At 37.5% G+C, this 22,180-nt stretch overlaps 2 protein-coding genes across 3 annotated transcripts in view; both read right to left on the reverse strand.

Annotated features, from left to right (window-relative positions):
* The window catches only part of ppp4r3b (protein phosphatase 4, regulatory subunit 3B), a 28,432-nt gene extending 27,222 nt beyond the window's left edge, over positions 1 to 1,210 (reverse strand). For both annotated transcript variants that reach the window (XM_062059085.1, XM_062059084.1), the window contains exon 1: positions 741 to 1,210. In XM_062059085.1, coding sequence (XP_061915069.1) covers positions 741 to 882 — 142 coding nt within the window. In that variant the 5' untranslated portion in view covers positions 883 to 1,210. The remainder of the gene's footprint in view (positions 1 to 740) is intronic.
* Positions 1,211 to 5,065: 3,855 nt separating this feature from the next.
* Positions 5,066 to 22,180, reverse strand: part of LOC133657594 (polyribonucleotide nucleotidyltransferase 1, mitochondrial) — a 39,786-nt gene continuing 22,671 nt past the window's right edge. The window contains exons 15-28 of the mRNA XM_062059086.1: positions 18,018 to 18,054; positions 17,877 to 17,943; positions 17,702 to 17,791; positions 17,587 to 17,640; positions 17,405 to 17,514; positions 15,316 to 15,387; positions 15,182 to 15,245; positions 11,797 to 11,880; positions 11,638 to 11,721; positions 11,441 to 11,547; positions 5,828 to 5,883; positions 5,668 to 5,746; positions 5,548 to 5,595; positions 5,066 to 5,479 (exon numbers count right to left, since the gene is read on the reverse strand). Coding sequence (XP_061915070.1) covers positions 5,312 to 5,479; positions 5,548 to 5,595; positions 5,668 to 5,746; positions 5,828 to 5,883; positions 11,441 to 11,547; positions 11,638 to 11,721; positions 11,797 to 11,880; positions 15,182 to 15,245; positions 15,316 to 15,387; positions 17,405 to 17,514; positions 17,587 to 17,640; positions 17,702 to 17,791; positions 17,877 to 17,943; positions 18,018 to 18,054 — 1,120 coding nt within the window. The 3' untranslated portion in view covers positions 5,066 to 5,311. The remainder of the gene's footprint in view (positions 5,480 to 5,547; positions 5,596 to 5,667; positions 5,747 to 5,827; positions 5,884 to 11,440; positions 11,548 to 11,637; positions 11,722 to 11,796; positions 11,881 to 15,181; positions 15,246 to 15,315; positions 15,388 to 17,404; positions 17,515 to 17,586; positions 17,641 to 17,701; positions 17,792 to 17,876; positions 17,944 to 18,017; positions 18,055 to 22,180) is intronic.

The raw sequence follows: 22,180 nt of genomic DNA on the forward strand, positions 1-22,180 counted from the left end.
TTCTGATCTCTCTCTCTCTCTATGTCCACTACTTGCTGTAAATATCCTACCAAGTCAGACCTACACTGTTTCAATGTCCATTTCTCTGTTCTCAATTGTTGATGACTGGAGTGATAACAACCAAACCCAGAATTGTAAATAATCCAATGTATATACCCTGATGATTATTTTGTGTGATGACTGTATTATGATGATAGTATATATCTGATAGTATATATATATCTCTATCATGCATCAATTTAAGTGGACCCCGACATAAACGAGTTGAAAATCTTATTCGGGTGTTACCATTTAGTGGTCAATTGTACGGAATATGTACTTCACTGTGCAACCTACTAATAAAAGTCTCAATCAAGCAATCAAAGACAGACAATGTGAGAACCGAACTTATATTTAGGATAAAGAAAGTTTAAGGGACCTAGTCACCGTAAGAGTGTGTTCTTTATAAATAAACTAAATATCAGTGCAGGAAGATAGCGGTTTAAGGGGAAGTGTAAACTACAAATAGTAGCAGACTTTAAGGGCCCCCATGCTAACGATTAACCTAATTAGCCTGCTAGCACAAATAGTCCAAACTACTGTATCCAATTCTACTTATAAAATACACGTTTAAGGATAAAACGTAGCTCCAACTCCATTATTACCTTACAAGCTTAACTCACGGCTAAAGCAAACAATAATACAGCAGCGCACGATGCTAACGTTAGCCCACCTAGCATTGTGCTAACGTGGGAACTTACCGTCCGATTCCGCCCGAACCAACAAAGATATTCCCTTTAGGCGCTCCACGAAGGTGGACGAAACGTGCCCGGTGCCCCGGTCGTCCCACTGTCGGTCTTCGTTTAGCGTATAAACCTTCACTCGCCGCCGAGTGTCCGACATTGTTGACGAGAGTCGGGGAGCTAGCAGGCTAGCTTTGCTGCTAACGAGCTACTGCGCCTTTTAGCCGTCTTGCTTTTTAGCCTGACAACTTTGTTGGTAGCCGCATGTTATGGAACATGCAGCGTCAAACTACAGTTGGAAGAAGAAAAAAAAGTGTCCCAGAAACGTCTACTGCTTCCTTAACATGCCCGGCGGCGGAACAAGCCAGAGGGCAGCCCTCGTTCGGAGTAATAAAAAAAAAAAATGGCAGAAACACAACAACTACGGCGGCCTCCTCGCTAACGTCCACCGGGCGCCATCTTGTAACCCGATCTTGTCTTCTTTGGCTCGACGTCAATCAAACGCAACCGAAGAGGGAAATCATGAAATAAACAACGCTTCATCCTGGAAAATATTCATGACAAATTTGTGCTTTGTTTTAAAGATGTGATATTTGGTTTTAAAAATTTGAAAAGGAATTTTACCTTTGCAACCTCATTATACTATTGGCTAAGTTTTATATTCATAAATGTATGTTTCTCAATACCCGACCTGTCTTTTGTGCCTTTAAAAAAGATTTAGAACTCTACATTAAAACACTCTCTACCTCTAACAACCAAAAAGCTGTGAAAACGATGATGCTGTGTTCCAAATTCAAGTTATTTACTGAAATTGAGTGAGCCTATGGCTTTGCACTTTGTTTATTTTATATATATATATATATATATATATATATATATATATATATATATATATATATATATATATATATATATATATATATATATATACATATATACATATATACATATATATACATATATATATATACATATATAAAATGGAATGCAATATATATATATATATATATATATACATATATATATATATATATATATATATATATATATATATATATATATATACATATATATATATATATATATATATATATATATATATATATATATATATATATATATATATATATATATATATATATATATATATATATATATATATATATATATATATTGCATTCCATTTTAGTTACTTTGAATTTATAACCCCCTGGCGCTGCTTTGTACTCTTTTTGTACTGTTTTGTACTATTTTTGTACTTATTTTGATTGTTTCTTGTCTGTTTGTAAATGTTGAAATTTATAAATAAAAGTAAAAAAATAAAAAAAATGAAATAAACAACTACAAACTTGTGTTAATAACAAACGAAATGTTAATTCTCATAAACCTGTCAAAAACACACGAAACATCTCATCCGAGTGCAGTGGTTCTTAACCTTGTTGGAGGTACCGAACCCCACCAGTTTCATATGCGCATTCACCGAACCCTTCTTTTTTTTTTCAAATTCAAGACAAAGTTATATGTTTTTGGTAACACTTTAGTATGGGGAACATATTCTAAGTAACAAAGACTCAATTTTGAGTTTTTTGGACACTAGGGGAACATATTCTAAGTAACAAAGACTTAATTTAGAGTTATTTGGTTAGGGTTAGAGCAGGGGTGTCCAAAGTGCGGCCCGCAGCTCGGTTTTTATTGGCCCGCGACACATTCTATAGGCAAACTAAACAGGTCTCAAATTAGAACAAAAAACTCTGAAAAATTAAACGGGACCAAATCCCCCAAAAATGGGGCCTGAAAACCAAAATGGCAGACAACCAGAGTGTCTTACTGTCAGGTTCAAACACTGATGACATCTATTAAACAAGACAAGAAGCAAGGAATTAAACAGAGACAGAATTAAATTTGGCTCAATTGAGGAGAAACGTCTGGGCTGTACTCTTTGCACAGTCTCCCAACACACTCTGACGAAAGATTGTACGCCTCCTCTTTTATTTGGACTTTCCCTGATTACATGGCAACAGCTGCTTCTAAGGGAGGGGGGTCGTAAACAGCCATCGCCTTTGATTACAACAGTAAAAGAAATGGTCGCCTGGAAGGGAGTCTGGTCCTGCTTCCTCTCCGCTTTGTAGTTCTCGGGTCAAGACAATATATTTCTGTTGATTACAATACATCAAAGAAACAGAACACCTTCAAGTTGCTTCCCATCCTATACAGTGGAGTTTTACAAGCCTTCTTGGTAGGACCAAAGACAGCTTTTGTCTGCTTGCCGGGAACTCATGGCAACACAAAGTTTTGTGATAACTTAGATACAACTATTCTGACACTTGCTGTATAAGGTCTTTGATGATTTCCGTGTGTCCTGGTCATGATGAAAAAGTGTACAAATTTCTTGTGAGACATATGTTTTTGAGTGTACTAAAGCTCTCAAAAGTGTTTCAGTTGACGGTATAATATTAGTAAATACAGGCTTACTTTCGAGCACAGTTAACATAAATACAAAAATAATCATTATTAAAATAATAATTGATTATTTTATTGCTTTGTTATCTATAACACAAAGCTAAGATGTAGAAGTTTTTTTCAGCTGTTAGCATATGTTCACCTACATTGTTTTGGTTTAAATATTTTTCATATAGAAAATGTATAAAAGTGGCCCTCGCATCCTTCAATTATTGTCTATGTGGCCCTCGCTGAAAAATGTTTGGACACCTCTGGGTTACAGGGTTAGGGCCAGGGTTAGAGGGTTAGGGTTATAGTAAGGCCATGCTGAATAAGGCATTAATAAGTACTTAATAATGACTAGTTAAGAGCCAATATGTTACTAATTTGCATGTAAATAAGCAACTAATTAATGGTGAATATGTTCCTCATACTAAAGTGTTACCATGTTTTTTTACTGGTGCACAAAATGAACCGTGCATGAACATCACCTTGTTCAAACAACAAAACCAACACAGTGCATGAATTCACAACAAATTACACACCTGCAAATCAGTCTGACTTCTGCTGTTGCCGTATCTGTAATACGCCGATATGGAGAAGTTTTTATTTACACGATGAGTCGGGTGTGTTTTAACCTCCGCCGAACCCCTGAGGCCGACTCACCGAACCTCTAGGGTTCGATCGAACCCAGGTTAAGAACCACTGATCTAAGCATTGTTATTTTTGTAAAGGCCTATATTTGACTGTCGCAAGTATTAAGTTGATCAAATATACACATACATGTTTGAAATAAACTAAGCAAAAAGTAATATTAGTTAGGACTTCTCACGGTAAAGTGTATTTATTTAAGACTGACATATGGCTTACAGGAGCATCTTAATAAATACAAACATATATTTCTATTTATTTCAGTAGTTCAACAAGCAAAGTGAATTTATTATAGATTTACTACATATAGAGTGAAATAATTTAAGAATGAATTTATTGTTAATTTTGATATATTATTACAGTAAGCTAATAAAATAACCTAAATTCAGTAACTCGTAAAATTTTGAAAATTGTAAAAAAACCAAAAACTGCACAATATTTTCATTTATTAAGATACCCCTTAAGTGTAATTGTATTGTTTATCATATACTTTTAATGTAATTTGCCCATTGTGGGATAAGTAAATGGTAAACGGGTTGTACTTGTATAGCGCTTTTCTACCTTTTTAAGGAACTCAAAAGCGCTTTGACACTATTTCCACATTCACACAGATGGCGGGAGCTGCCATGCACGGCGCTAACCAGGCCCATCAGGAGCAAGGGTGAAGTGTCTTGCTCAAGGACACAACGGACGTGACTAGGATGGTAGAAGGTGGGGATTGAACCAGTAACCCTCAGATTGCTGGCACGGCCACTCTCCCAACTTCGCCACGCCGCCCCCCTTAAATAAAGTAAAGTCTATCCTAACACCACAGGGGTTCTACCTCCCTATTAAATGAATCCTTTTGTCAAAATGAATTGAACAATGTCATTAGATATTATATTTGAGCAATATACGCACTATTGTGGTTGTACTGTAGCATTAAGTGGTGTCATTATATTGAGATCACACTGTATATAAAACCTTTAATATAATTTTATCTATTTTGCACTATTTTTAAACTTATTATATATTCCCGTATTTTTAGGATTTATCCAGCGGTAAATAATCTTAAACATGTTTGTGCTGAAAAAAGAGCTGCTTTAATCTTATTATGCATAGCCATAGTGACAATAAGGGACATTATATTCTATAACAGAGATGCACACAATTCCATTTTTAATTAAACCGATTATCTTTGGAAATGCATTTGATGTGTTTTAATTATGTCTACAAAATGGCATGAAATGTTATTTTGAAACCGAAAGACAATAATTAGGATATATTCACAGTATAGTGCAATTTAAAATGTTTATTTACATGACTCACACATATTGCACACAACAAAATTTAAAAAAATGCTATTTTACACATTATGTACTGTTGTTTTGTCCATGATTTTCCTTGCAGGTCAAACGCCACAAAAAAGAGCATATCTATTTTCCCCATATTGTGTATAGAGCTGTAGTTCAAATCCACAGCCACCAGGGGAAAACATGGCGCTGGTTGCCCTCTGTCATTCACTTGAGATCAGCTAATGAGTCTGCTTTTGTGTTGTTTGAGCTGGACCCCATGGAGATGCTCTGCTTGTCGCTCAGTGTTTTGAGCATCGTGGCCACAGGAGACTGGAGGACTTTACGAGACAGTCTCATCCTGCCGTCAGTGGGGTCCCGTCCAAAATACTTGACCTGTCGGAAAGAGTCCCAGTGTGAGGAACTAGAATGTGCATAAACAATGCCACCCCGGATAAACAAACCTGAATCTGTTGCCCCACGTCTAAACCCAGAGCACTTGGGTGTTGGATCTAAGTGTAAAAAACAAAACGTTAAGTTTGTGACTGGACTGGAAAACATTGTGCAGAGGGCGCACCACGTACCCGTTTGTGGTCCAGCTGGGAGTTGTGGAGGAGCACAGCGCTCATGTTGGGGTAGAACTTCACCATGACTCCAATGTCCCTGCAACATAGTAAATAAAAAAAAAAAAACTCAGTTACCATTTAAAACACGCATTACATGTTTTTAAGCGCATGTGTTTACCTTATTTCAGTAATGGTGGCGGTGTAAATAGCACCAAACTCCAGCTGCTGCTCTTGCTGCAAAACATCAAAAAGCACTTCTTCATTCACACGTGTATACATTTGTACAATAATACATAATCATCTTAGTACCTAAATTCTCAAAAATGAACATTTCGTTTGATTAGGATTGCTGGATAATGACGCAAATACAATTTTTGCATCTTTTTCTAATGCTGACAACTTCCCCGCATATTTTGGCCAATCAAATTTGTATCTGAGCGGCGTTTAAAACGTGCATGTCAACTGTAACTGGTAACAATATATCAACTTTTTAACGCTACTTCCTGGTCCTGTTTAAAGCACTAAGCCTTTTGGAAAAATATGTTTGAAAGAGGAATCATTTTTGTCAATGACATTATCAATGAGAATGGTAAAATTATGAAATATGATGAATTTAGAACTATGTATGGTGATGCTTGTTCAAGCTTTTCACTTAATCAACTAACTGGAGTCATTGGGAAAAGATGGAAACAAATAATTAATTATGGAACTACTAAATTATTAGTTTGTAAACCCTTAATAAGAAATTCGAGTTGGCAAAAAGGAACTAAAATAAATAGAAAAATATATAAATATATTACATTTTATTTAATAAAGAAATCTTTGAGGGCTGCCCCATATAACACATATGGAAAATGGGAGGACTTTTTTGACTGCCCGTTGCCGTGGGATGCAATATTCAAATTAATCTACAAAACTACTATCGATGTGCAAAATCGTTATTTTCAAATTAAAATTATTTATAACTTCCTACCCACGGGAAAAATGTTAAAACTATGGAATATGACAGAGTCAGATGATTGCCGATTTTGTTGTCAGGAGCCTGAATCCACCCTGCATTTGTTTTGGTATTGTCATATTGTGTCTTCGTTTTGGGTGGAAGTTGAAAAAGTGTGTTTAAAGATTGGTTTGTTTATGAAGCTTGATGTGGTTTCTGTTATTTTAGGAGAATTCATTGACAGTCATGATTTAGTCAATTTAATTATAGTACTCTGTAAAAGGTTTATTTTAAGGCCAAAAACAGATATTCACTTAGTATTTCTTTCTTTAAAACATTTATTCAGTATTTTTTAACTTTAGAAAATTTTATGGTTGAAAACGATAATGATGCCAAAAAACATAAAAAAAGATGGGAAGTCCTCAAAGGCTTATTTTGAAAATGTAATTTTGTTTATATATGATATGCAATCGGTTGTTGTATTCCTATTTTAAGTGTACATAAATGAAGGTGTGTGTTGCTGAGTCCGACTTGGATGTGATCTGGGGCCGTATTTATCAAGCTTCTTAGAATTACTCCTAAGAAGTCTGCTAAGAGTTGACTTAAGAGTAAATAAATTATTCGCTGAAAGCTGCACTTAAAAATTAGTTATCAAGCGTCTTACTCACACTTTCAGCGAAGTGTAGGACTGAATCTTAAGTGTCACACTCAGAGCTGAAATACGACATTACTATGTGCCGTAAACGGAATTTTAGGTGACGTCATTTCTGTGTCCATAGAAATGAACAATCACGGAAGGGAATCCCTTGTCTAAGAATAAAGAAATATCTTAGAAATATTTAAGTGGACAATGGGAGTATATATTTTGACAATAAACTACAAAATAATACAAAACAAACTAGTCCCCGCCGGCACTCACGCTACCGCTCCCTCTCTTCTCTCACCCACACACTCACTGACGTCACTCACCTCACGGCCACACACATACGCTACTGTCATAACATTTTCTTTCCAATTCATTAATTAGGCAACTAATTTGAAACTGGTGTGGGTGGCTCTATATATACTAGCCCACTGCAGCCACATGCAGAAATCAACAAGGAATCGAAAATGATTAAATCTGTGACAAAAATAATACCCGCTCTGTCTAAACGATACCGTTTGATCAGCTGCTCGTCATCAAACAAATCCACGACATCCTTCCGCTCCCTGAACGTTCGCGCACGTCTCTCTCGCCACAGTGCCATCCCCTGCTGGCAACTCCTAACCACTTAACCTCAACCTACTCAGTGGCCTAGTGGTTAGAGTGTCCGCCCTGAGATCGGCAGGTTGTGAGTTCAAACCCCGGCCGGGTCATACCAAAGACTATAAAAATGGGACCCATTACCTCCCTGCTTGGCACTCAGCATCAAGGGTTGGACTTGGGGGTTAAATCACCAAAAATTATTCCCGGGCGCGGCACCGCTGCTGCCCACTGCTCCCCTCACCTCCCAGTGGGTGATCAAGGGGATGGGTCAAATGCAGAGGACAAATTTCACCACACCTAGTGTGTGTGTGACAATCATTGGTACTTTAACTTTAACTTTTAACTTAAGACACCTCTGAAGGTTTCTTAAATATCATGGAGAGTAGGAGTGATTCTTAGACTTAAGAAAGTTGATAAAAAGCTTTTATTCTTAAGTTTGAGAGTAGGACTAAATTTTGCAAATTCTCAGGACTTAAGTGTAAAATGGCACTCTAAGACGCTTGATAAATACGGCCCCTGGACTGTACATGGGTGCTTCATTTGAAAATGTATTTTTGTTTGTGGATTGTATGCAACCTGTTGTGTTCCCTGGTTTTCAGTGTACATGGGTGAATGTTTGTGTTGCTGAGCCCGATCTGGACGTAATCTGAACTGGACCTAGTTTTAAGAACCCTTTTGAACAATCTGATTTCATTGACAACCCAGTCTGGTGAAGATAAGGTCATTTGTTTGTTTTGTTTTATTAATTTTTTATTTTTTTTAAGTGGAATAAAATAAGATAAATAAATTTTAAACAAATAAATACTTTTTCTTGGATAGAAAAGAAAGTAAAACAATATAAAAACAATTACATACAAAATAGTAATTCAATGAAAATGTTAGTGGACCAGCAGCACACACAATCATGTGTGCTTTAAAGACTGTATCCCTTGCAGACTGTATTATTCTATACTGTAGGAACCAGAAGTTTTTAATAACAGAAAGAGACAGCCCCTTTTGTGTAAATGAGTGTGGATGAGTGTGGATGGGGGAGGGAGGGTTTTCTTGGGTTGATGCACTAATGGTAAGTGTATCTTGTGTTTTTATGTTGTTTAAAATAATTTTAAAAAAAAGAAGAAAAAAAAAGAAGAAAAAAAGCCTTCTGGGTATTGTAGTATATAAACATTTAGCAACACACTGGCAGCCTCACTTCCTAGTTTACATATATTTACTCAACCTAAAGTCCTCCAAGGAAAGACAATTAGGAACATATTTTCATTTGCAATGCTGCCCTAAAAAAAGAGGCAGCATTTAAATGACTGAGATGTTGAAGTGTGAGTATGATCTCTCATTGTCTTTCATTTACCAACAAAAAACAGTGCTATAAGTCGCTCTCAACAGTTGACAAAAGTCCTTCACGTGGAGGGGTAAATGCGTTGGAACATAAATTAATGTTTAAGATAGACAAACAATTTTCAAGTGTAAAAACATAAAGAGAGAATGTCTGCAACTTGTGGACGACAGAGCAGACAGAAGACAATAAGGAAACCTTTGGTGGTCTTTATTTCCGTAGTTATAATTGATTAGTACTAGTATTAGTAAAAATTAATTAAAAGTTTACAGTAATTCGACAATGAGCTCTGAGTTTGTGCTTTTACTGTCATCTACACTGCAAAAACTGAAATCTAAGTAAGATGAAATATCTCAAATAAGGGTGATATTTGCTTATTTTCTCTCTGATAAGATAATTATTCTCACTAAGCAGATTTTATGTTAGTGTTTTATTTGTTTTAAGGGTTTTGGTCCTAAATGATCTCAGTAAGATATTACACCTTTTTGCTGAGATTTTATGACCTATATTGAGTAAAACATGCTTGAAACTAGAATATCAACTGTTGCAAAGCTGTGTCATCAACACTCACCAGTATAAAAGTACTTTTTTAAAGTAATCATTTCTTATTTCAAGCATGGGGAAAAAAAATCATGACTTTGACACAATTGTGTCTCATTATTAAAACAGATGACAGCCAAATGGACTTTGCTGTTTTATTTTCAATGAAACAATAGAAAATATTTACTCATATAGTGTTACAGTTGGCACAGTACAGTAAACTGACAGTTAATATTTAAACATTTAAGATGTGACATTTCTAACAATTTTGAACAGAAATAGTTCATGCACATTCAGATGAATTCTTCAAAATTACAATTAAAAATGTTTTGGCCGGGGGCCGGGCTGTATATATACGCACTAATTGACTGAAAGAGCACGCACTTTGCGCGATGATGTCATGTTATCGATGGAAAAATGCATTTTTAGACAATATGATTTGCCTGAGCGGCTAGTTGACCCCGAGAGTAACAAGCGGTTGCCTTGTTGCCTTCCATTAAGAACAATAAATTCGTTTTTAGTATAAGTTTGCTGGTTTCAAGAAATGTAATGCCAAGCGCATATCATTATGTCAAGATAATGGCACTAGCATTTACTTAATTTAAGAATATTTTTCAACATATTGAGCAAAAAGGTCTCTTTTTTTCTACCAAGAAAAGTGCACTTGTTATTAGTGAGAATATACTTATTATAAGGTATTTTTGGGTTAATTGAAGTTAGCTAATTTTACTTGTTTTGGAAAGTCTTGACAAGCCAAATTTTCTTGTTCTATTGGCAGATAATTTTGCTTAGTTCAAATAAAATACCCCTAATTTTTGTATTTTTTTTTTCTTGTTTTTGAACACTGACTTTTTGCAGTGTAGTGTCCAACTTTAAGTCTGCATGGTATAAAATGACTGTTTTACAGTTTTTGTTGAAATCCTGTGCTTTTTGAGGTTAAGGCTTACAAGGAACGTATATAACATTGATTAAAAAAATGTATCCAATCACAAGTTGATTTAAGGATTTAAAAAAAAGCTTCAAAACATTGCAACTTTTGACGCAACTTTCTGAAAATACTGCCCCAAATTCAGGCATTTCAGGCCGCGGTGATCACAAAAAACCTGGAAAGACTGGATGACAATAAGGAGCCCTTTGGTGGCGTTTCTTTCTGTAATTATAATTAATTATAATATCTGTAATTGTAGTTAATTACCGGTAGTACTAGTATTACTTATAATTATATATAGAACAGTACAGGAATTTGACAATGAGCTCTGAGTATGTGCTCTAACTTTAAACCTGAAAAAGAAAAGAAAAAGAGAAGTGTTGGATACTTCTCTTCTATTAAACAAAACCAGTTTTCTTTTAAGTAATATAATATAAACCACACATTTATCAGAGCTGTCTATTTTATGGAGGAATGTAGTTAATCATAAAACTGGCACCCAATGTTATTAAAACAGTATTGATTTTGAATCAAGAGTCATTTTGAAAGGAGAATCGATTCTGAATCGAATCATTAACCCCAAGAATCAAATCAAATCGTGTGGTGCCCAAAGATTCACAGCCCTAATATGCACATCTGTTGAAGAGACCAAAGATGCATTTATATGTTTATGGTTTGGTATATGTCTTTGCTGTTTGCACCCATGAACAATTTAGTTACCGTAGCCTTTTTTTAATCTCGTTACCCTGCGTAATGACAATAAAGCTGATTCTGATTCTTTTAGCATAACCAAACATGGTGCAGACTCACATCATCTTTGCAGATCTCACTGATGAAGTCCTGCGCCTCGCTGAGGGCTCCTGGCGTGGGAGCGAACAAGGAAAAAGTCTCCTCATCCATTTGACTTATTGTCACTCCTTAAGAGGACACCAAACAGAGCGTTTCACACACTGCCCCAGGCTTTGCATTGTGGCGAGAAAAAGAAACAAACAAAAAAACAATGTTACCTGTTTGAGCTTGTAACCTACGAAGGTTGTAGCCTCCCGGGCCGACAAAGCGAGCTCGTCTAGCCACAGGAACGTGCACCTCCTCTGCACACACACAAGCAGCAATCTGATTTTGCTGCTTGAAGTCAGGAGTTCTACATATTTATAGCCAAAACTCACCAACCACTGGCCCGTTCTCCTTTCTGGCTGCCCTCGGCTTTGCTATGCACTTGTTCATAATGCCTAGCATTTCCCGCTTTGCCACTGAAAAGTCGTTCATACACTTGACCAAACCATCAACAATACAATTATAACTAAAGTGAGTACCGTATTTTTCGGAGTATAAGTCACACCGGCTGAAAATGCATAATAAAGAAGGAAAAAAACATATATAAGTCGCACTGGAGTATAAGTCGCATTTTTTGGGGAAATTTATTTGATAAAAGCCAACACCAAGAATAGACATTTGAAAGGAAATTTAAAATAAAGAATAGTGAACAACAGGCTGAATAAGTGTACGTTATATGACGCATAAATAACCAACTGAGAACGTGCCTGGTATGTTAACGTAACATATTATGGTAAGAGTCATTCAAATAACTATAACATATAGAACATGCTATACGTTTACCAAACAATCTGTCACTCCTAATCGCTAAATCCCATGAAATATTATACGTCTAGTCTCTTACGTGAATGAGCTAAATAATATTATTTGATATTTTACGGTAATGTGTTAATAATTTCACACACAAGTCGCTCCTGAGTATAAGTCGCACCCCCGGCCAAACTATGAAAAAAACTGCGACTTATAGTCCAAAAAATACGGTACAATCCTCACATTTCAGCACACATTTTTATGAGAGAAACACTACAATCAAAATAATAGACTTTACAGTAGTCTGTGTAGAGCTTGTATAGCAGTAGAGATGAACTATCCACTGAAAATAAGTCAACATAAGCGGGTAGCAAAATAATTGTGTCTTGTGTCATTTACGTGGTGGGGGTAGTGTGCAATAGTGGTGGGCGATACTGTGAATTTTAGTGTCCATCCGATACCAAGTAAATACAGGGCTAGTATCGCTGATACAGATAAAGACGGCATAGCTCAGAGGGTAGAGCGGCCCATAAACTTGTGGGTTCTGGGTACGAGTTCAGCGTTCGCCAACCTATGAATGTGAATAAATGTTTGCCGATGGTCAGAGAGCTAAGAGCTAATTGGCAGCCCCCTTTCCGTCATTTTAACCCGGGGCAGCGGTGGCTACAAATGTGGCTTACCACCATAAATGTGGAGGGAATGAACAATGGGTTCTTAGGTCACACTCAATGTTCCCTCTAATTTTTCATGTGTGTGAGCAAACGCAAAAACTCCCTGAGCATTCAGTGGAGCCCATGTGAGCAACATCAGGCGTGCACACTGTGGCTACACCAGCAGCACACCTGTCCCAAACCTGACTAAATAAGTTAAATCTCCATTCATCCATCCATTTTCTACCGCGAGTCCCTTTCGGGGTCGCGGGGGGTGCTGGAGCCTATCTCAGCTGCATTCGGGCGGAAGGCGGGGTACACCCTGGACAAGTCCCCACCTCATCGCTGGGCCAACACAGACAGACAGACAACATTCTCTTATTATTATAATCAAATGACAGCAGTCATTTCCATTTCTAATATAAGTGTTTAGGCCCACTTACAATGACAATAACAAAAAATATTGTTTTTCATGAACTGTGTACTTGTATTGTTTGTCTGGGTGGAGGTCCTGCTTTGGAAATAATTTGGACCCCTTTCAGACATTGCATTTAGTTTCCATTAAAACATTCACATGTTGCACAATGAGATGTAAGCAGGGGATCATGTGTACATTCCTGCAACTTCCTGATTGTAAAAAAAATATTTTTATTAGTATTTATTTAATATACTAACAGCATTTCATTAATAATATTTATAAATTAAGATTCCTAATAAATGACACTAGAATAAGCACACATTTGATTGGTAAATCATAGTGTAACGACCTGGAATGACACTTTATGTGTGGTGTTGGAGTTGTCCGACTTTTTGTGTGGCTGTAAACGCATCACTGGCTAAGTGCCATATGTGCATGTGTTGGCGCAAGTGAGAAAGAGCGAGCGGCTGCTGTTGATATAACAAAGTTGGTTTTGGTTTGGTTTGTACTGCAGAAAATGACCAGTTTTGCTAGATATAATTTTTTTTTACTAATGTTTTGGTGATGTGTTTATGCCCGACAAAGAGTTTTGCTCAGTAAAGTGATCGATGGAATTCATGTCCTCAAAGCGTCTCGACAGACGTTACAATATTTGAACAATGATGACGAAAACTGTTTTCTCTGTCGTGTCCGTGTCGTGTCGAAAATTGTTATGCGCTTATTTTTTTTAATTTGATTTTGTGCGTGGCATAGATTTGCCGTGCGCAGAGGACACTTGAGTAGTGCGCAATTGCACAGGCGTGCACCTTAGAAGGAACATTGGTCACACTGTAGAGCGTTTTGGGTGTCTAGAAAAACACTATATAGATCTAATCTAACAACAATTTAAAAGGATGTAATAATGTATACATAAATATAAATAACTTCCTTATGACGTTCCACAACTTGTTGAGAAAAAAAAAATACCAAAAAATAAAAATGTAACAAAAAAATTAAAAAAGAGGAAAAGAAAGAGAGCATGAGAGAAAAAATAAACAAATGAGAAAGCGAAAAAAAGAATGAAAACGAGAGCTCGAGAGAAAAAAAGAGCGAGAAAGAGAGCGAGAGACAAATAGAAAAAGAAAGAGAGAGCATGAATGAAAAAGGAGAGAGACAAAGAGAACAAATAAATAGAAAAAGAGAATGAAAACGAGAGAAAGCGAGTGAGCAAGCGAGCGCAAAAGAGGGAAAAGAAATAGACCATGATAGAAAAAACAGAAGGAGAGAGAGAGAGAGAGAGAGAGAGAGAGAGAGAGAAAGAGAATGAGAACGAGAGAAAGAGAGCGATAGAGGAATAGAAAGAGAGAGAGAAAAACATTGGGAAAGAGAGAGAAAACAAATGAGAAAGAGAAAAAGTAAATGAGTGACAGAGAGAAAAAGAGAGAAAGAAAGAGAGAGTGAGAGACAAACAGAAAAAGAAAGAGAAAAAAGAGAGAGTGACATAAAAAATCAAGAGCACGAGAGAGAGCTAGAATGCCAGAGAGTGAGACAAAAAAGAGAGAGCGATAGCGAGAGAGAGCGAGCAAGAACATGAGACCAAGTGAGAGAGAGAGAGCTCAAGAGCGAGCGAGAGACAGAGAGAGAGAGAGAGGGAAATAGAAATAGCAGAAAAGAAACTGCAACTGAAGTATCGGTCGATCCAATCACATTAATATTAATACTATGGACATTTACATGGATACACCCAGCCCTCGTGTGCACAAGTGTTGCCGGTTGGGGGGAAACATGTACAGAGACATTGTGAAGCGGAAACTGGACTGTTGTACCTTGACAGCATATATTAAAATGTGAGGACTGTACTCCCTTGTAGGCGACACTATGTATTCCTTATAGTACAATGTTTGTTTTGAAGAAGACTACCTGTGCCCTGTTGGATGGCCTCCATGACCACCCTTAGAGGCAAACCTGGAATCTTCACATCGGCCTGGAGGTGAGACAGAATGATTAAATACGTGACAAAGTGCTAATTTGGAAAGATGTTGCTCCTATTTTACCTGTAAAGCAGTGATGCCCTTGTTGGTTCCTGCCAGCTTGAAGTCCATGTCTCCAAGGTAGTCCTCTATTCCCTGTTCCAGGAAAAACACCACCACAAATACTAATAAGTAGAGGTGGGAATATTTGGCCAAATAATTATTCGATCCGATTGTTGTGGTGACGATTAGATTCAGAATCAATTCTCGATTTAACACGATACATGATTCAGACCGATTCTCGCAATGTACCGTAAATTCTGGACTATAAGTTAAAAAAAAACAAAAACAGAGAAAAGACACTAAATAGGTGTGTTATTGTTTGTGCTTTGGCGCCATATTTTGAAATAGTTTGCTCACTGCTGCATTGCCCGTGTGTTTAGAGTGAGCTTTCAACCGGAAGTAGAAGTGCCGTTTTGTCTTCTAGTCGCCTTTCTACTCATATGGATTCTTCATTAATCACTGCAAGCAACACTTCTAAGTTTTACAATATAACTAAAACAATTCTTACTTACTAAACCGTCCCATTTGTGATGTTTGTATGAGTGTTTGAAAGTATATTTGTAAGTGCTAATGTAATGTAATAATGCTAGCGTCGTTACATTAGCTAATATGCTAACATGTTTACGAGTGTCTTTGTTCGTGTTATAAACGTATAATGGCATTATTTTTGTATTGTTTAAGTTTCGTAAATTCACTAAAACCTCACCCTGAACTTATTGAGTTTGTTTAGCTGATTGGAGAGCTAGCTTGTGCAGCCAGTGGGTTCATGATGATGACTTCTGTTTTGTTTCATCAGCCGTTTTACTGCTATGTTACAGACACCGTTTGGAAACAATTAAGGTATGTAATTAAACATTTACAAAATCTTTCTGTGTAGAAAACTCCTTTAACTACATATATTTCTGCGGCTTATAGTCCAGTGCGTCTAATATATGGAAAATATTTTGTTTCTCTGAAAATTTAGTGGGTTCGGCTTACGGTCCAGAAAATACGGTATTATTTGGTTAAAACTAGAGATGTCCGATAATATCGGACTGCCGATATTATCGGCTGATAAATGCTTTAAAATGTAATATCGGAAATTATCGGTATCTGTTTCAAAAAGTAAAATTTATGACTTTTTAAAACGCCACTGTACGGAGTGGTACACGGACGTAGGGAGAAGTATAGAGCGCCAATAAACCTTAAAGGCACTGCCTTTGCGTGCCGGCCCAATCACATAATATCTACGGCTTTTCACAGACACAAGTGATTGCAAGGCATACTTGGTCAAAAGCCATACAGGTCACACTGAGGGTGACCGTATAAACAACTTCCACGCTGTTGCAAATATGTGCCACACTGTGAACCCACACCAAAAAAGAATGACAAACACATTTCGGGAGAACATCCGCACCGTAACACACAATAAACACAACCAAAACAAATACCAAGAACCCCCTGCAGCACTAACTCTTCCGGGACGCTACAATATACACCCCCTGCTGCCCCACCTCCCACCTAAACTCCACCCCCGCCCCAACCCCGTCCTCCTCAACCTTCTCATGCTCTCTCAGGGAGAGCATGTCCCAAATTCCAAGCTGCTGTTTTGAGGCATGTCAAAAAAAATAATGCACTTTGTGACTTCAATAATAAATATGGCAGTGCCATGTTGAATTTTTTTTTCCATAACTTGAGTTGATTTATTTTGGAAAACCTTGTTACATTGTTTCATGCATCCAGCGGGGCATCACAACAAAATTAGGCATAATAATGTGTTAATTCCACGACTGTATATATCGGTATCGGTTGATATCGGAATCGGTAATTAAGAGTTGGACAATATCAGAATATCGGATATCGGCAAAAAAGCCATTATCGGACATCTCTAGTTAAAAGTCTTTCATAACAGGTAACAGTTTACAAAACCTTCTTTTGGTCGCGAGTAAGCATGGAGATGGCCTAAAAACTTATTTTATTCCTAAAAAATACAATAAAATAAACAATAAAATAAAAAAAACAATTGCCAATATAATGTATTTTACATTTTTTTTGGAGGAACCTTATTAATAAGTGATTTATTGTCACTTTGTTATATCACCACATCCTTCCAAAAGTCCGGCATGTTTACCAGAATGTCAGTAAGCAGTCTGTAGTCTTGGATCTCTGTGGGTTTCTCCGGGTTGGACTTGGAGATGAGGCCCACGGCAACACCGGCCACAGGAGAAGAGATGGGCACTCCTGGTAGACAACACAACTCAAGCGTCTTGTTTTCTCTTTTGCACACAAACACCACATTTAGTGGGTGAATACCTGCGTCCATTAGAGCGAGGCTGCCTCCACATGCTGAAGCCATGGACGACGACCCTAAGAGGTTCAAAGTCAGGTTAGGAAAATAAACTTTTTTAAAGAGTCTTCAGACGCTCACCGTTGGACCCCAGCACCTCAGCAGTGACCCTGATGGTGAAAGGGAAGTCTTTGGGGATGACAGGTCTCAGTGCTTTCTCGGCCAGGGCGCCTACGAACATATTCATTGGATGAGGCGGGTGTTCCTAATCAAGTGTCCAGCCTGTGTTGCCAGAAGGACGGAATTCATCGCTCACCGTGTCCTAACTCCCTCCTGTTCAGACCGCCAGTCTTTCCGATCTCGTTAGTCGCGTAAGGTGGGAACTGCAATGAAAAGATGAAGATGGATGGTTGAGATGAATAGTTTGGGACTAACAGAGAAAAAGGCTTTGACTTACTTCATAATGTAGCATGAAGTTTTTGTCCTTGATGCCACTGTCGATAGGAAAAAAAAACACACAAATGATTTCACATACTGTAGCTTCACAATAATGTCTTAATTTCACACAAAGACAACTGAATATTGGAAATGCTTTAATTATACAGTGGAACCTCGATTTACGAACCACTATATTTGCGAACTTTGCGATCGAGTTATATATGCTTTCGTGTGTGAACAATTTTGTGTACCGCGTGCAGCCATTTCGCAGCATTTTTGCAAAGGCGGAGCCCTCCATGTCATTGCTGCGCAGAACAGTACGCTACTAGTCACTACTCAGGGCTACAGCAAGTGTGCCTTTTTTGTGTTTTTTTCGTCGTGGAAACAAGGCGGGAATTGCTGTGGAGTTAAAAAAGAAAAAAAAAAAAAAAAAAAAGACTTTTGCGAGAAGTACATTAATGACGAAGCAGGTTTCGTACTACAGCAAGTTTTAATTGTGATGAGACCGGCTTTTTCTGGCAAAATATGTCAAAGCAGACGTATATTGCAGAGGAGGAGAAGACTACCTCTTGTTTAGCTGCGCCTCTTCAAAGAGCACACATACATGGCCCCCTTCCTTCTCGCCCTCTGTCTGCTCCTTTCTCGTCAGCCCTTCCTTTGTCGACGTTAATTTAAGTGGATTTTACTTTTTTAAATGTTTGGTATTTTAGCAATATAGTTGTTAAAGTCAATAATTGTTTGTGATTTCTGATTGTTTGTGAGGGCACCAAAGGGACGTCTGCGTTTGCGAGCGTGTTGGCAGAGCTGAGCATATGGCACAGTTGAGCTTGTCATTGTTGTCTTGGATTGGTAATAAAGAGAAAGTTGATCCATCACCCCATTGTTATGTTTGTTTGATATACAGTACTGTATCGCACTTCATAGTAGGTTCAAAGTGTACACACTGTCACTAAAATATGGCCATTTGTCGACATTGCAACCCATTACCGTATTTTTCGGAGTATAAGTCGCTCCGGAGTATAAGTCGCAACAGCCGAAAATGCATAATAAAGAAGGAAAAAAAACATACAAGTCGCACTGGAGTATAAGTCGCATTTTTGGGGGAAATTTATTTGATAAAACCCAACACCAAGAATAGACATTTGAAAGGCAATTTTAAATAAATAAAGAATAGTGAACAACAGGCTGAATAAGTGTACGTTATATGACGCATAAATAACCAACTGAGAACGTGCTTGGTATGTTAACGTAACATATTATGGTAAGAGTCATTCAAATAACTATAACATATAGAACATGCTATACGTTTACCAAACAATTTGTCACTCCTAATCGCTAAATCCGATGAAATCTTATACGTCTAGTCTCTTACGTGAATGAGCTAAATAATATTATTTGATATATTACGGTAATGTGTTAATAATTTCACACATAAGTCACTCCTGAGTATAAGTCGCACCCCCGGCCAAACTATGAAAAAAAACTGCGACTTATAGTCCGAAAAATACAGTAATCATATTTACATTGTTTCTTACGGAGAAATTTGTTTCACTATATGAACTCTTCTATTTAAGAACCCTGTTCAAGAACCATTCAGGTTCTTAAATCGAGGTTTCACTGTACTTAGCTAAAGCGCAATGACGAGAGACTGGTATTTTCCCCATTTGAAACCCATTATGTATAAAGAGTAGAGAAGCACAATATTATTTTTTCATCAATCCGATATTTATACAGACAACTTCCTGCTTCTCAAGACTGATATAGATAACCTACGAATATCTATTATTTTAAAATTTAGATTTAATTGTAGTTTGTGCATATATTTCTTTAACAGCAGGCCACCACCATAGCGATAGTGGCGTTTCAGGTGACTGATAAGGTTCGCTGTTTTTTCCCTCCTCGCGGAATGTTTTAGCAGAACATTAAGTGCAGGTAGCAGGCAAAAAGTCCCACACAATCGACGCCATGTCGGTTTACAGAGAGCCCAGGGGAAGTTTACGGCAGGCCATGTACAGCACGTTGAGATCAGCTACTCAAAGCAGGAGAGAAGGGGCGCTTGAATTGCTCACCTTCACCCACCTACGGTTAATCTCGCCTCAATGGATTGTTATTTTTTTTAATGAGAGCTATTTCTTAAATTTTCCATATTGTTAGTGTGACATAATTCCATATATCGGCCCAATAATTATTAATTATTTAAAAAAACTATCAATTCTTTGGAGTGCAAGAAAAAGTGGAAAGAAAAATGTAATTCTCTTTGACTACATTGTAATTATTTAACGGGTATATCAGTACAACAAAGCAGCAACAGAACCAATGTTGTAATAGTGGTGAGGAGCAAGGCTTCTTGGCATTTTAATGCGCATGCTGAGGGAGATAACGCTGCTAGGTACTGAACACTGACCCATACATTCATTTGTAGTGGCCTGCTAAGAATACCTTTGGACTGCTATAAATAGATTTGGTGCCACCTCACTCATAAACACATCATAATGGGACTGTCTGTGACTGTAGCTTGTCATTTCAGCTGTACACAATGGATGGCATCGTAAATCTGCTTCTTAACACTGAGAATAAACCAAAATACAGCCTGAAAGAACTTTAGATAAACTCTTACCAAGTTTTTGTGCAAATAAATGACAAGTAAAACATAGTAAAAATGTTCCTAGATGACATTCTGACAATAAAATTGCCTTTGTGTACAAATTTTGGACTCTTTTCCTAAGCCAGTTTTCAATTATGCAAGGGACAAATCGTCTGTGATTAATAAAGATTAATCTAAATGGCAAAAAATGTGTTTCATCTGATTAAAAAAATTATAATTTGACAGCCCTAATTTATTTAGCTAGTTTTCAGAACCCTCTAAATTGTTCTATTCAAGACAGTGACTACTGTCTAGTGACATTTTCTGGTCTTATTGGAAGAAAGCAAGGGCCGCGCTTTTCAACAAACAGCGGCTGCTGCTGTGCACCCTTTAAAAGCACTCACAGGCTTGTGATATTACAAAACACAAAATAAGCAACATAAATACGTTTATTTTTACTCCTAAACATTTGTTATGCTTTTCATATTTTTTGCTTGAATGCGTCATGACCAAATGTGCACGTTAGACAATGGGATAGTCCATGACCCAACCCCACAGAGAAATTGCAGCCATGTAGGAAAAATTGCAACTACTGCTATCTGGTGGAGTTAATAAAAAACACATCAGGAGGTTGCCTGTAGACAAGAGGTGTCCATAAGGCCAATTTTCTTCAATTTGTCCCGCCAGACGACACAAGTTCAACAAGAAATATGGCTGGGGCAGGGTGTTTACATATTAAATTTAAATATCTAGCAGTTTGAAAGGTACTTTTTTGTCTCCATCTTATGGACAACATGAGTGACTCAGGCCGGTGACCATGAAGTATACTTATCATTAGAGATGTCCGATAATGGCTTTTTTACCGATATCCGATATTGTCCAACTCTTAATCACCGATTCCGATATCAACCGATACCGATATATACAGTCGTGCAATTAACACATTATTATGCCGAATTCTGTTGTGATGCCCCGCTGGATGCATTAAACAATGTAACTTTACCATGAATTGATTAACGTGGACCCCGACTTAAACAAGTTGAAAAACTTATTCGGGTGTTACCATTTAGTGGTCAATTGTACGGAATATGTACTGTACTGTAGGGGACGGCGTGGCGAAGTTGGTAGAGTGGCCGTGCCAGCAATCGGAGGGTTGCTGGTTACTGGGGTTCAATCCCCACCTTCTACCATCCTAGTCACGTCCGTTGTGTCCTTGGGCAAGACACTTCACCCTTGCTCCTGATGGCTGCTGGTTAGCGCCTTGCATGGCAGCTCCCGCCATCAGTGTGTGGATGTGTGTGTGAATGGGTGAATGTGGAAATACTGTCAAAGCGCTTTGAGTACCTTGAAGGTAGAAAAGCGCTATACAAGTATAACCCATTTATCATTTACTGTGCAATCTACTAACAAAAGTTTCAATCAATCAATCAAAAACAAGGTTTTCCAAAATAAGAGAACAACTTCAACTCCAGTTATGGAAAAAAGGGGTTCTGGGTATTTGTTCTGTTATGTTTATGTTGTGTTACGGTGCGGATGTTCTCCCGAAATGTGTTTGTCATTCTTGTTTGGTGTGGGTTCACAGTGTGGCGCATATTTGT

The sequence above is a fragment of the Entelurus aequoreus genome, linkage group LG09, assembly GCF_033978785.1.
Source record: "Entelurus aequoreus isolate RoL-2023_Sb linkage group LG09, RoL_Eaeq_v1.1, whole genome shotgun sequence".
Taxonomy (NCBI): Eukaryota; Metazoa; Chordata; class Actinopteri; order Syngnathiformes; family Syngnathidae; genus Entelurus; species Entelurus aequoreus.